The sequence below is a fragment of the Pogona vitticeps genome, chromosome 12, assembly GCF_051106095.1.
Source record: "Pogona vitticeps strain Pit_001003342236 chromosome 12, PviZW2.1, whole genome shotgun sequence".
Lineage (NCBI taxonomy): Eukaryota > Metazoa > Chordata > Lepidosauria > Squamata > Agamidae > Pogona > Pogona vitticeps.
This window is the reverse complement of record NC_135794.1, coordinates 6,331,251-6,345,439: the sequence shown is the minus strand read 5'-3', so window position 1 is coordinate 6,345,439 and position 14,189 is coordinate 6,331,251. Positions and strand designations below refer to the sequence as shown.

General features: G+C 47.7%; 1 protein-coding gene across 1 annotated transcript in view; it reads left to right on the top strand.

The window, feature by feature from the left end:
- The first annotated feature begins 1,159 nt into the window (after positions 1-1,159).
- The window catches only part of DUOX2 (dual oxidase 2), a 60,452-nt gene continuing 47,422 nt past the window's right edge, over positions 1,160-14,189 (top strand). The window contains exons 1-2 of the mRNA XM_072981730.2: positions 1,160-1,602; positions 12,738-12,848. Of these exons, the coding sequence (XP_072837831.2) occupies positions 12,788-12,848 (61 nt within the window). The 5' untranslated portion in view covers positions 1,160-1,602; positions 12,738-12,787. The remainder of the gene's footprint in view (positions 1,603-12,737; positions 12,849-14,189) is intronic.

The following is a 14,189-nucleotide window of genomic DNA, read 5'->3' as shown; positions in this document are numbered from 1 at the left end:
GAAAAATTAAACATTTTAAAAGGGGTGTGTGTGGAAATCTCTCAAAGCTAACAGATGCGTCTCAACGTGCGAGTTTTCCTGGATCCACGCGTGTCCGAGGAAGTGGGTTCTGATCCAGGAAAACTCCCGCGGGAAACCTTTAGGGACTGTTCCGTCTTTCTCTTTTCTCTTCTTCTCTTCCCCCCCTTTAATTTTGCCAGCATCAATTAACGGCGATGCTACTGAAATCAAAGCTTGAAAACGTTACTCTTTTTTTGGACGAAAGTTCCCAGAATCTCCCGCCGGATTTCACCCGGGAAGTCTAGACGCCCCTTTTCCAGATTCTCTTGAACGTGTAAACGCATCTTTCGAAATCAGAGAGAGGATTTGGACAGAAAACACCGCGCAGCGCAGAGAAGCGCGGAAGACCGAATAGCGGGGCCAGGAAAGCGCCTTTCCCGGCGCTAACTAGAGGCAAGCGACACCTTTTCCCTCCCTGCACGCTGGGTTTTATTTGCTATTTAAGACGACGGCAAATAAAAATAAAAATTAATTCATTAGTAGCGCTCAGGCCTGACGGCCGGGGAAACCACCAAGGGAAGAAACACCTGCTTTGTCATCCTTTTTTTTTCCCTCGCCAGGCTCCCCGCCGTCTTCCCTCCCTTTTGGACTTCCTGGAAGACTCTGCCCCGAGGAGAGCGCAGGTTTCTGCAAGAGGAAACCCCGCCGCCGGAGCTCTTCCGCGGGTAACCCCGGGGCGCTCCTTTTCCCTCCTCTCTCTCCTTCGCCCCGTTTCCATCTACCTCGCACCGTCGTGGAGACGTTTTTTTCCCAGGGGGTAAGAGCCCCGTTTTGAGAAGAAAAAGTCCCGGGACTTAAATCGACGGGGGACACACGCCATGCCGCCTCAACCGCCCCCTCTACTAGGAACGAAGAGAGACGGGAGCACTCTGTGCACGCTCAGGAAAGCGCCATCTCTCCGCCCCGTGGCAAGACTCACGAAGAGGGAAATAGCTGGCATTTTGGACGGGTCGGACCCTGATCAGCCTCATCCTGATCCCTGCCCAAGAGGGACTTTTCTTGGTTCCTGAGGCTGGGCAGGAGAGATTCCCCAGGGAGATCGCTCCCAGCGAAGGGATCCCTTCTGATGAGATCAGACGGGAAACAATAGGAATTAAGAAAGATAATTTTTTTTGCCCTGCTTTGGACCCAAATTATCAAAACTTGGAAACTGGTCCTTAAAAAAAAAGTTTACAGAACTTCAGTCTATCTAGAAGAGAATCTCGACGGGAAAAAGAAGGCAGCCTCGTCCGTCGGCGCCCGGGGACGCGCACTTACCGGCTGGGCTACCTGCACGCGACGCCGGAGGCGAGCAGCGAAGAAGACGAACGCGGGCGCCCAGCGGCGGGCGCCGTCCTTTTATAAAAGCCATCCCCGGTCGCGTGCAGGTGTCATGCAAATGAGGGCCCCCTTGGCCCCGCCCCCCCTTCCTCCTAGGCCGGCCGCGACGGGACGGGCAGCATTCCCGACAGAGGCCGGCCAGCGAGCGAGAGCGAAGCAAGCCCCACGCCAGGCGCTCCGGGTGAGTGGCCGGGGAGTTGCGGAGGTCCAAGCACGACGAAGGTGAGGAAGGGAGGGGGCGAAGAAGGGGCAAGCGGGGGGGGGGGTGCGCAGCCCTTGTCCGAGGTGGAGGACCGGGAGAGATCTCGCCGTTCAAGGAGGGGAAGGTGGGGGATCGCGGAGAAAGGGCGGCCGGCTGGCTTTCCTCTCTCCAGAGAGATCGGGAAGCAGGCATGCCTAGTGGGTGGAGGCGCCGCTGTGGGAGGCCGGGTACTCTTTCCCCCCTCCTGAAACCCCCGCCGCCGGGGGACTACAACTCCCAGGATCCCCTAGCCGCCCTGGCCGCTGGCCAAGTCGCCCGGGGAGAGGCTCCGCCGGGCCGGCCGGCGTCCAGGCGCGCAGCCAGCCTTCCGGAGCGCTGAGCCTCCCAAGGGCGGCCGTCGCGCCTCCCTGTTTTGGCTTTCATCCGTGCTCGCCAAGGAAAACAAACGTCAGGCTTCATGCGGTGCTGTTTCGCTGAAGGAGTTCTGGAGCCCTCTTCCCTGCACGTCCCTGCCACGAGATCTGAGAGTTGAATTCCCAAATCTCTGGGAAGGGGGTGGAAAGGATCCTTGAAGGGTTTGCGGGAGAGACTTTGATTATACGGTGCCCCTTACTCGCAGGATTATACGGGGAGAGAGATAACCATCCTCTTCTATTTCATCCTCCCCCTGTATTTTCCCAGTCCTTCTTCCATATCTCATGAGCCATCCATTCTGATTTATGGCGACCCTTTTTCAGGGTTTTAGAGAATAGTCAGAAGTGCTTTGCCCTTCCCTTCCTCTAGGGGCGCTCTGGGACTGTGCAGCTGTCCCAAGGCCACCCAGGCTGGGTCTAAGTACAACCTCTGGCAGGTCCACAGCCAGATACCTAAACACCTGAGCTATCCTGACTTATCAGGAGATAAGTTGGACGATTTAAAAAAAATAATTCTCAGCGTCTGTTGAATAGCTAACAACCGAGAGGGCGCATCTAGAAACAAGCGCAGAAGCCTAAGTGTGGCGAATGGACACCTCCATTATACTGGTGTTCTGTTCCTTTCTCAAGATAGATTAAGTAGGCTGTTCATAAGCCTCCACGGTGAAGTTCTCACCTGCTGGGTCTTGAAGGGTCTGATCTGGATCTCATCGTCCCAGCAATAGTGGGATTTTGAGCCACCTTTTTCTGTCTCCCTTGACTCAGACCGGGTCGGTACCGTTTGCCGCTCTGCCTTAGGCAGCAAAACTGATGATAGAAACCTAAGTTGTGTGTGAAAAGCGCCTCCCCATCTTGTGTCATGGCCATTTCCATGTGGAGTTGGTAACAGATTCCTGGCCCAAACCCTGGAGAGGCATCACCCGGTAGGGCGGACCAGCCTTCTCCAGTCTAGAAGCCTGGACTACAATTCCCAGAATCCCTGCTGCCTGTAAATGATGAGATGAAATAATGAGATCAAAATACTAGAGGCACCAACGATCGAATCAGGATAGTAAGTCCAGCTACATTAGGTCCATTGAATCAGGAAAGGTTTGATAAGTCAAAACCTATGCAAGTTCCATTGATTCAATGGGTCTCCTCTAGTTGTGACTTTGCAACTTGATTTCAGCCAGTACGAGGCGTCCTCTTACATTGTTTTAGGATGATACTAGTCTTCAGCACTTGATGTCAGGGTGGGTAACGGGGGACCTGCCAGTTCAGACTTTAGCTCCCCCTGAACCCTGGTATGCTATGGGTTGTTTCTCTACCTTGTAATATTCTTGTATATTTGGCTCTAAGTTTCATATTCTTAGGAAGGTTTTAATAATAATAATAATAATAATAATAATAATAATAATAATAATAATAATAATAATAATAATAATAATAATAATAATAATAATAATAATAATAATAATAAACAACTTCCAGTGAAGCTGGGGCCCCTCTGGAACATCGGCCAAATATCCTTTTCCTGTTAACAGGAAACTTTTGACGTGAGTAAACGGGGGGGGAAAGGCCTTAAGAATGCAAGCTGTTTCTAAGATTATAACTAATGCCCACACACCTTTTTCAAATCTTCTTGAACCCTAAAAAGTGCTTACGTGTTTTGTGTCAGGCTTGTAATTTGGGGAACCTCCTCTTCTCTTGACTGGAGAAAATTCTTTCTGACTTGATGGCTGGGAGGCAGTCATGATGTGAAGGGACAAAATGGAAATTAACCCATATGTATTCACTTTTTCTTGGCTTGTTCTAAACTTCTGTTCGTTTTGTTAAGTAGCTGGCTTTCTGTCTGTTTGCTAAGTTTGAATACATTTATTGACTACAGTGGTGCCTCGCTTAACGGTGATAATCCGTTCCAGGAAAATTGCTGTTAAGCGAAAACATCATAAAGCCAAATTTAAAAGCCCATTGAAACGCATTGAAAACCGTTCAATGCATTCCAATGGGCTAAAAACTCACCGTCCAGTGAAGATCCTCTATATGGTGGCCATTTTCAGTGCCTGTATAGCGAGGAATCCGTCCCTAAGCACAGTGGGGAGCCATTTTAAGCACCTGGTGGCCATTTTGAAAACCCGACAATCAGCTGTTTTTTATCGTCGTAAAGCAAAAATTGGTTCCCAAAGCAGGGAACCGATCATCACTAAGTGAAATTCCCCCATTTAGGTCATTGTTTTGCGGTCGCAATTGTGATCTCAAAAACATCATCGTAAAGCAGATTTGTCATAATATGGGGCAATCGTTAAGCGGGGCACGACTGTACTTTATTGCATTTTGCATTTGTCTTTTGGATTCCACTTCTCCAGGCTATAATGGTTGGTTAAAATCGTTAACAAGCCCTGTTGCTGTTATGGGCTGTCAAGTTGCTCTTGACCTACGGTGATCCCATAATAACCAAAATGTCCTTTCCTCGACAGCCCTGTAAACTCAAGCCTGTGTTTTCCTTTAGGGAGCCAGTCCATCTCGTCTTTGGTCTTCCTCTTTTCCTGCTGCCTTCAACCTTTCCCAGCATGATTGTCTCTTCTAGAGAAGCCTGCCTCCATATTTTTGCCTCCAGAGATCTTTTCTAATTCTTTCAGGGTCGCCCTCCCAAGTCTTTACTCTTCTTCTGATTTCTCCCTCTGCACTCTCCCTTTGGGATTGAGGATTGAACCAAGAGATGCAAAATATTTCACTCTTTCAATTTCTTCCTTCTCGCTGTTAAACTTTAGAATGACCTAGTGGGAAAGAACCAGAGACCACCACCATCAGATGGATCAAGGGCCTTAGGTAGCCCGCTACTGGTTTATTCATCTGGTGGTTATTTCCCTTCCACAACAAACTTTTATGAGGTTTGATTCCCACCCACCCCAACACTGCAAAAATTTCAAGATTGTCTCTATGTCTGTGTCAAGAGCATGTCTGACGGAAAACCCCAGTTGGGTAATCTATGGCAGGTGTCACAAGCCTTGTCACCTCAAAGCCAGGATTCTTTCATAAAGCACAAAGCTTTCTGGGGCTCTTGAATCCGTTCAGCTCATTGTGGGCAACTGAATAGAATACATCTGACGGAACATTCTGTATCTCTTGTGATTTTGTTGAAATACCTATGCAGTCACCTCTGAGTGACTCGTACCTGTCAATTATTTACTCAACCCAAATACATAGACTTGTGTTTTTCTAGCGTCTATTGAATCCTTTCCAGACTCTTTTGTGAAGCATGAAAATTCAGGGTGTGCTGACAAGGGTGGAAGCTCCCTCCTTTTGTAGAAGAGTCACAAGAAGTGATTAATAATAATAATCATCAACCACATTTTAGAAGTGCAGAGCTAGAAGGGACCCTATAGATCATCAAGTCTGGCTCCTGTTAAGGAGGCGGGAGAGGGGAATTGAACTCCCGGTCTTTGCCTTAAGCCACTGAGTGATCCAGCAGTTCACTCAAGGTGGTGATTTCAGAGCTTTGCTCGAAGTATAGCCGTTAGCATCTCATTCAAATATTTTCACATCAATAAAGGAAAAAACTCCATATGGGTCTGCAACAGTTTGAGATCTATCCAATAAGTAGTTTTCCTGGGGGGAAAAAGCAGATGGCCATTTAAGGTTGCGGAAACTTTCTTAATAGCTCCAAACACAAAGGGCATTTTTTTCCAGAACATTTGGAACTCTCTTCTCCCATCTGGTGCCCTCTGGATATGCTGGATGACATATAGTCATCCAACATAATGACTATAGTCTGCTTGAGGGCACTGCAAGAAGTTAAAAGCATGGGTAGACTCGATGATCCATAGGGTCCCTTCCAGCTCTATAGTTCTAAGATGATGATGATGATGATCATTATTTAAAGAAGCCGCTTTTTCTTTAGCAGGGGATCCTAAAAACAACCCAGAAAAGGCTGACCATCCTTAAGAGCCATGAAAGGCTAGATCACTGTTAAGAGGACTGGAGACGACAGAAAGACGATACAGCCTCTCGCAGCAAACGTTGGCTGCAGACTTGACTTGCGTTAAGCGTAAGCAAAGAGTTCAGTCAATGTAAAGCAAATAATGTATAGTTGCTCAGCATGCCCAGGCAATTCGGAGGGAGTAACTGTGGGTGAAAAAAAGATGACAGGTGAAAAAGAAAGATCCCAATTCAAAGATGATAAGACTCGCCCAGCAGGCTTTGTGCCAGATAACATGGGGTGGGGACTTGAATTCTTTCTAGACAAGGTTGCCAATAAGCAAGGCCAGCAGAAAATGCCAAGAATCTTAGGCTGGAGTAATATCTTCGGGGCGTTAGGGGAAAGAGTCTGCCTTTGTTCAACTAAACATTGAGGTGCAATCTCTGGAGCAGACATGGAAAAGTTGTTTTTTCTCTCTCTCTCTCTTTTAAAGATTACAGTTCCCATCATTCCCTCGCCATTGTGGGTACTCGTGATGTGAAGGGGACTTTTGGACTTGTAGTCCGCATAACTAACTTTTCCGAGCTCTGGGGCTTTGGAATGATAGTATAGTTGGAAAACTCCAGTGGTTTGCCTGTTTGTGTGTGTGTGTTTTTTCCCCTCCTGCCAAAGCAATCCCCAGTCAATATGTACCATTAGGGGGTGCTGAGATCCTGCAATCAATGGGCTGAATCGTGCTTTGTAGCAAACCTTAGAGAAGTATGTGAGTTCTATTGCCTTTAAAGACAGGAAGCTCTTCCTCTCGTTAAACCACTAGCTTCGGCTCGCCTGATTTTATTGGTAGACAAGAAATCCCTGCTTAGAGATGACAGGCGTGGAACTTAAAACCTTTTGCATCCAAAGTCAAAGGGATTCTGGCTTCCTACAGCCCTTTCCCTCAACAGAGGTTGGACGACAACTCCCATGACAAGGCTTGACAGGAAAGTCTGGATGTTACAGTTACTTGTGGAGCTCAACACTGTTTTTCTCTAACTCGAGAAGGGGGTGATCAGATTTCCCCAGACTACAATTCCTGGTAGCCCTAGTCAAGGATGTTTGGAGACCTACAGTAAAGAGCCTTTTCTCTTTCTTGCCACCTGCTTTATGCTCCTTCCTTCCTTCCTTCCTTCCTTCCTTCCTTCCTTCCTTCTTTCCTTCCTTCCTTCCTTCCTTCCTTCCTTCCTTCCTTCCTTCCTTCCTCAGCTTGTTTGTTCCTTCGTTCCTTCGTTCCTTCGTTCCTTCGTTCCTTCGTTCCTTCGTTCGTTCGTTCGTTCGTTCGTTCCTTCCTTCCTTCCTTCCTTCCTTCCTTCCTTCCTTCCTTCCTTCCTTCCTTCCTTCCTCAGCTTGTTCGTTCCTTCCTTCCTTCCTCCCATCCATCATCATCTTGCTCCTTCCTTCCTTCCACCCACCATCAGCTCCTTTCTTCCTTCCATCCATCATCAGTTCCTTCCTTCCTTCCATCCATCATCAGCTCCTTCCTTCCTTCCTTCCTTCCTTCCTTCCTTCCTTCCTTCCTTCCTTCCTTCCTTCCTTCCTTCCTTCCTTCCTTCCTTCCTTCCTTCCTTCCTCAGCTTGTTTGTTCCTTCGTTCCTTCGTTCCTTCGTTCCTTCGTTCCTTCGTTCCTTCGTTCGTTCGTTCGTTCGTTCCTTCCTTCCTTCCTTCCTTCCTTCCTTCCTTCCTTCCTTCCTTCCTTCCTTCCTTCCTTCCTTCCTTCCTCAGCTTGTTCGTTCCTTCCTTCCTTCCTCCCATCCATCATCATCTTGCTCCTTCCTTCCTTCCACCCACCATCAGCTCCTTTCTTCCTTCCATCCATCATCAGTTCCTTCCTTCCTTCCATCCATCATCAGCTCCTTCCTTCCTTCCTTCCTTCCTTCCTTCCTTCCTTCCTTCCTCAGCTTGTTTGTTCCTTCGTTCCTTCGTTCCTTCGTTCCTTCGTTCCTTCGTTCGTTCGTTCCTTCGTTCGTTCGTTTGTTCGTTCGTTCGTTCGTTCGTTCCTTCCTTCCTTCCTTCCTTCCTTCCTTCCTTCCTTCCTTCCTTCCTTCCTTCCTCAGCTTGTTCGTTCCTTCCTTCCTTCCTCCCATCCATCATCATCTTGCTCCTTCCTTCCTTCCACCCACCATCAGCTCCTTTCTTCCTTCCATCCATCATCAGTTCCTTCCTTCCTTCCATCCATCATCAGCTCCTTCCTTCCTTCCTTCCTTCCTTCCTTCCTTCCTTCCTTCCTTCCTTCCTTCCTTCCTTCCTTCCTTCCTTCCTTCCTTCCTTCCTTCCTTCCTCAGCTTGTTCGTTCCTTCGTTCCTTCGTTCCTTCGTTCCTTCGTTCCTTCGTTCGTTCGTTCGTTCGTTCGTTCGTTCCTTCCTTCCTTCCTTCCTTCCTTCCTTCCTTCCTCAGCTTGTTCGTTCCTTCCTTCCTTCCTCCCATCCATCATCATCTTGCTCCTTCCTTCCTTCCACCCACCATCAGCTCCTTTCTTCCTTCCATCCATCATCAGTTCCTTCCTTCCTTCCATCCATCATCAGCTCCTTCCTTCCTTCCTTCCTTCCTTCCTTCCTTCCTTCCTTCCTTCCTTCCTTCCTTCCTTCCTTCCTTCCTTCCTTCCTTCCTTCCTCAGCTTGTTTGTTCCTTCGTTCCTTCGTTCCTTCGTTCCTTCGTTCCTTCGTTCCTTCGTTCCTTCGTTCCTTCGTTCCTTCGTTCGTTCGTTCGTTCGTTCCTTCCTTCCTTCCTTCCTTCCTTCCTTCCTTCCTTCCTTCCTTCCTTCCTTCCTTCCTCAGCTTGTTCGTTCCTTCCTTCCTTCCTCCCATCCATCATCATCTTGCTCCTTCCTTCCTTCCACCCACCATCAGCTCCTTTCTTCCTTCCATCCATCATCAGTTCCTTCCTTCCTTCCATCCATCATCAGCTCCTTCCTTCCTTCCTTCCTTCCTTCCTTCCTTCCTTCCTTCCTTCCTTCCTTCCTTCCTTCCTTCCTTCCTTCCTTCCTCAGCTTGTTTGTTCCTTCGTTCCTTCGTTCCTTCGTTCCTTCGTTCCTTCGTTCCTTCGTTCCTTCGTTCCTTCGTTCGTTCGTTCGTTCGTTCGTTCCTTCCTTCCTTCCTTCCTTCCTTCCTTCCTTCCTTCCTTCCTTCCTTCCTTCCTTCCTTCCTTCCTTCCTTCCTTCCTTCCTCAGCTTGTTCGTTCGTTCCTTCCTTCCTCCCATCCATCATCATCTTGCTCCTTCCTTCCTTCCACCCACCATCAGCTCCTTTCTTCCTTCCATCCATCATCAGTTCCTTCCTTCCTTCCATCCATCATCAGCTCCTTCCTTCCTTCCTTCCTTCCTTCCTTCCTTCCTTCCTTCCTTCCTTCCTTCCTTCCTTCCTTCCTTCCTCAGCTTGTTTGTTCCTTCGTTCCTTCGTTCCTTCGTTCCTTCGTTCCTTCGTTCCTTCGTTCCTTCGTTCGTTCGTTCGTTCGTTCGTTCGTTCCTTCCTTCCTTCCTTCCTTCCTTCCTTCCTTCCTTCCTTCCTTCCTTCCTTCCTTCCTCAGCTTGTTCGTTCGTTCCTTCCTTCCTCCCATCCATCATCATCTTGCTCCTTCCTTCCACCCACCATCAGCTCCTTTCTTCCTTCCATCCATCATCAGTTCCTTCCTTCCTTCCACCCATCATCAGTTCCTTCCTTCCTTCCTTCCTTCCTTCCTTCCTTCCTTCCTTCCTTCCTTCCTTCCTTCCTTCCTTCCTTCCTTCCTTCCTTCCTTCCTTCCTTCCTTCCTTCCTTCCTTCCTTCCTTCCACCAATCCGTGGCATATCAGTGGAGGTTGTTAAGATCTTTGCTAGGCAGTCAACTAGTTTCCTCATTTTGTGAAGGCTGTAACACTTGGGAGTTTTTTGTTTTTGGCCATTTTGACTTTGTCCATGTATTTGTCTTGTATATTGGCCACCTTTGATAAGGGGGCTCATCCTTTCTGTATGTCCTCCTTGCTGGGAAGAACTGCTTCCCTGGTCCTTAAGGTTCATGTTTCTATCTCACCATTCTACACACACAAAATTTGTGCTCTGACCTTTATCCGTACAACAATCCTGCGAGGCAGGCTTCACTAAATCTGAGAGAATGATTGGCCCAAATGAACTCAGGGCTCATCTACAAAACTGCTGTAATCTCTGAATGTTCTAGGGCTGCTTTGCATCATTCTGGCATATTTTTGGTTGCATATTTGAACAGATGATCCTGGTACTGATGATGTCCACACATGTTTATTACTGGAGGTGCGAGGAATGCAATGAGTCACCCCCCCAGTGCCATCCACTGACACCCGCTGGGAATTACTCAGGGACATCACATCTTTCCCAACGCAGCTCACCCACCCCTTTTGTGCTGCTTTCTCCACCCTCTCCCCACGTACTTCCTTCTCTATTCCCATCCGCAATATGTAGAGGGTGTAGAGATGGACAAACCAAAAACAGCCTTAGGAGAAGGCCATTCGATGATGCACGTGCATGACGTGAGTGGGTCTGCACAGTATAACACAGGGCTAAGGTCCATGTGGCCAGATCCTGCACTGCAGCAGATCCAGGCATATCAGAATAAAAATACACCACCCCCTGGGAATGATGTAAAAAGTCCTGGAAAGTAAAATATTTTTTTGTCTTCTATTGACGCTCCTGCATCCCTTCATTGGAAGTACCTACATTAAGATGCAGTCCAGGGATCATACTTGGGACGTGGTGGCGCTGTGGGCTAAACCGCAGAAGCCTGTGCTGCAGGGTCAGAAGACCAGCAGTCATAAGATCGGATCCACGCGACGGAGTGAGCTCCCGTCGCTTATCCCAGCTCCCGCCAATCTAGCGGTTCGAAAGCATGCAAATGCAAGTAGATAAATAGGGACCACTTTGGTGGGAAGGTAACAGCATTCTGTGTCTAAGTCGCACTGGCCATGTGACCACGGAAGATTGTCTTCGGACAAACGCTGGCTCTATGGCTTGAAGAGCGGGATGAGCGCCGCCCCCCAGAGTCGGACACGACTGGACAAAAATTGTCAAGGGGAAACTTTACCTTTACCTTTACCAGGTATCACAGTTGCAAGGAAAGCAAAACAAATGCCCAGGGCGGACCAACTCTCAATGAGGGTGGCGGGCATTTCAACTTTGGTCTAGCCGCTCACGTCCTGCTAATCCAGGGGGTAGGAGAATGTGGTCCAGTTCCCCAAGGCTGGGCTCTGTTTTAGGCAGGGTCTTGCTTCAGTTCCCATGATGGAGATTCATAAGCATGGCTAAGCACAGCTTAGCTCTGGGAGAGGGCATAGAATTCCCCCAAAATAGGTCAATCTGACTGGAAATTGAGAACCTGACATCCAGGAGGCCACTGTTATTTCTTCCAAGTTGCAAATTTCTTCAGAGCTGTACATTTCTTCTAAGCTGTAAATAGCCACTCGCCTAGTTTGAGTGTGGTTCGGAAGAATCAGCTCATCTTCTTTATATTTGGCTCACACTTCTTCAGGTTTAGCTGACAAGTTACTTAAAATAACTTACCGTCTGTCCTTCAGACGGAGAGATGAAGTAAGTAAATGGCTTACTGTGTCTCTCATCAAGTCTGACACATAAACAGTTTCCTGCTGAGGTGATATCGTGTACTCAGGAGCAATTGACTGTTGGAGGAAGATTTGCAAGGGATGAAGGTGAAAAAGCCTTCTTCAAAGGTGCACAGGTCTCTAATGCTCTTTGAGGCCACCAGCGGTGCATTTGTGCTTGCGTTGTATGATGGGTCAATGAAAGCAGTTAGCAGAAAAAATGATTTCCTCAGAGAGTCCCATAGCAAGAATCATGAAGGTCCACATTTGGGCAGTGGTGGTGAGGAGGGATTATTCGGTTCCAAGAATGGCTTAGCCAGTGATCGACTAAATCAAGGAGAAGCGTTCCCCCCCCAAAAAAAAATAAGCTGTCCCAAGTCCTCATTTTGATCCCACATTGCATCACCCCTGTTCTGAAGCTTCCTCCTTTCTCTGGCGCAACAGGGCATACCTTTTCTGCTCGCCTTGATGACGGATTTTGCACAGGGCACATTTCTTGAAGAAAATGGCCCATTTCCTTGTCATTTTTGGGCCTGGAGGTTGGCAAGAGAAGGATTACTCAAGGCTACTGAACTTGGCTGACGAATCCCAGCGTCTCTTCCTTCCCCACCCTGCAGAGATAACACCGGAACAGCAAACAAGTGGAGTCTCCCGTGCAATGAATAGACGATGGGAAACCCCAGTTTTTCATCTCTCTCTCCTTCCTTCTGGCTCCGAGAGAGAGAGAGAGAGAGAGAGACCAGTTTTTCTCCTTTTCTTTCGGCTTTCTCTTCTCTCCCTGCTACCATTCCAGGTGCCCCATTCAACGTTCTATGCTCGGCGGAAGCCTGCCGTCACGCAAACACGATTCAGGTTCTTCCAGGCTGGTTTTTCCAAACTGGTGAGGGAAAGAGCTCAACAGGGCAAGATCCAGAGGTTCCTGGAGGAGCTTTTCTTGCTCGCTCCAGTGTTTTTCTTCCTGATTTCCCATGACTTTTCATCCCTCCTTTCAGCATGGTTTATTTTCACTCCCACTTTGTTCCTTGGTGGTATTTAGCACTACGATGCTTCCAACTGAAATTCATGCCTGTGGTCAGAGAATAGCGGCAGAAGAAAAGTTCCAGCAGGGAAGGAAGTATTTAAAATGTTTTTTTTAAAGGATGTCTAAGATTTCCTAGAATAAGTGATTTCCCAGAATCATCACTATTGCCAGAGGTATGCAGGCCACAGTCTACTTTGCTTCATTCAATTCATATCCAAGACCGTGATGTCCAGTTATTTATTCTAGGTTTTGCTGGGAAATCTCATCAGGAAGCATAGATCCCTTCTGCACCTGACATGAACACCTGCCATTGTCTTCTGCTTTGGGCTCTCCTGGCAACCTTATGGCGCCCTTCTGGTAAGTCAGTTCTGGGTTTTCCCCAGCCATTCAGGTATAGTATTCCATTAGTTCACTGAGAAGATGGCACTGTAATGGTATGAGAAGAATCATGTCAAATCAGGCCAAAAATTCCACGGTGTCAAGGATTCTGTTCCAACAGTGGCCAACTCGGTATCCAATGGGAAGCTTATACAAGCGGGACATGAGCCCAAGAACCTTCTGCTAGCCATTTCTCCAAGTACAGTGGTGCCTCGCTTAACGGGTGCCCCGTTTAACGACAAATCCGAATAGCGACGATTTTTTGCGATCACAAAAGCGATTGCATTGCAATGATTTAAATGGAAAAAATTGCTTTGTGATGATCGGTAAGCTGTTTCGCTTACCGATTTTCGCATAGCGATGTTTTTCCAACAGCTGATCGGCAGTTCCAAAATGGCCACTGGGTAAAAAAAATGGCCGCCCGCTATATTTCCGCACCGATTCCTCACTTACCGGGCAGTGAAAATGGCGGCTGTATGGAGGATTTTTGCTTAAAGGTGAGTTTTTTGCCCATAGGAACGCATTAAACAAGTTTTAATGCATTCCTATGGGCTTTTTTATTTCACATAGCGACGAATCCGCATAGCAACGATTTTGGCTGCACTGATTATCATCGCTATGCGGGGCACCACTGTAGTTTGCAAGGATGGGGACTCACGTCATGGGATTTGCTGTCAAGTTGGTCTTAAGATGAACTGGTGACTCAAGACTGACTTCAATATTTTTTTTCAATGACTCAGACTCACACACCCTTCCCTTTTATTCTGGAAAGAAACTATTTTTAGTAGGGACTGAGACTTGAGTTTTGGGGCTAGGGACTTGGTATCAAAGATTCGGAGTCACACCCGAAGACTTGCCAAGATCCTTGGTAACTGAAATGTAGAGTCGTGTTGCGCCTTCTTCTGAAAATTGCTTTGTGCGTGTCCTGAATCCCCTGACATTCATTGGCTGACCCCAGATTCTAGGAGCATGACGGAGACTGGGGGAAAAAAATTCCTGCCCACTCTGTACCTAATTTTATGTACTACTTCGATGTCTCAAGCTTCCTGCCTTTTTCATAAATTAAGTTGATCCAAACGTCGTATCTTTCCCTCCCTCCGGTCCCCTGTAAAATGTAAACATGGTTTTCTATAGCTAGCTCTTTCATCAGAAGGGAGGAGAACTTAGCTATCCAAGGATGAGTTCTCGGCCTCTTGGCTGTGAAAAAACAGAGCTTATAACAGTTGCTTTTTGTGATGACATCCCTTAGAATTCCCTTGGCATTAGCTGTGGGATTGTGTGTGTTGTAGTCTCAGAATGTAAGTTGCCCGAGTTTTAGGT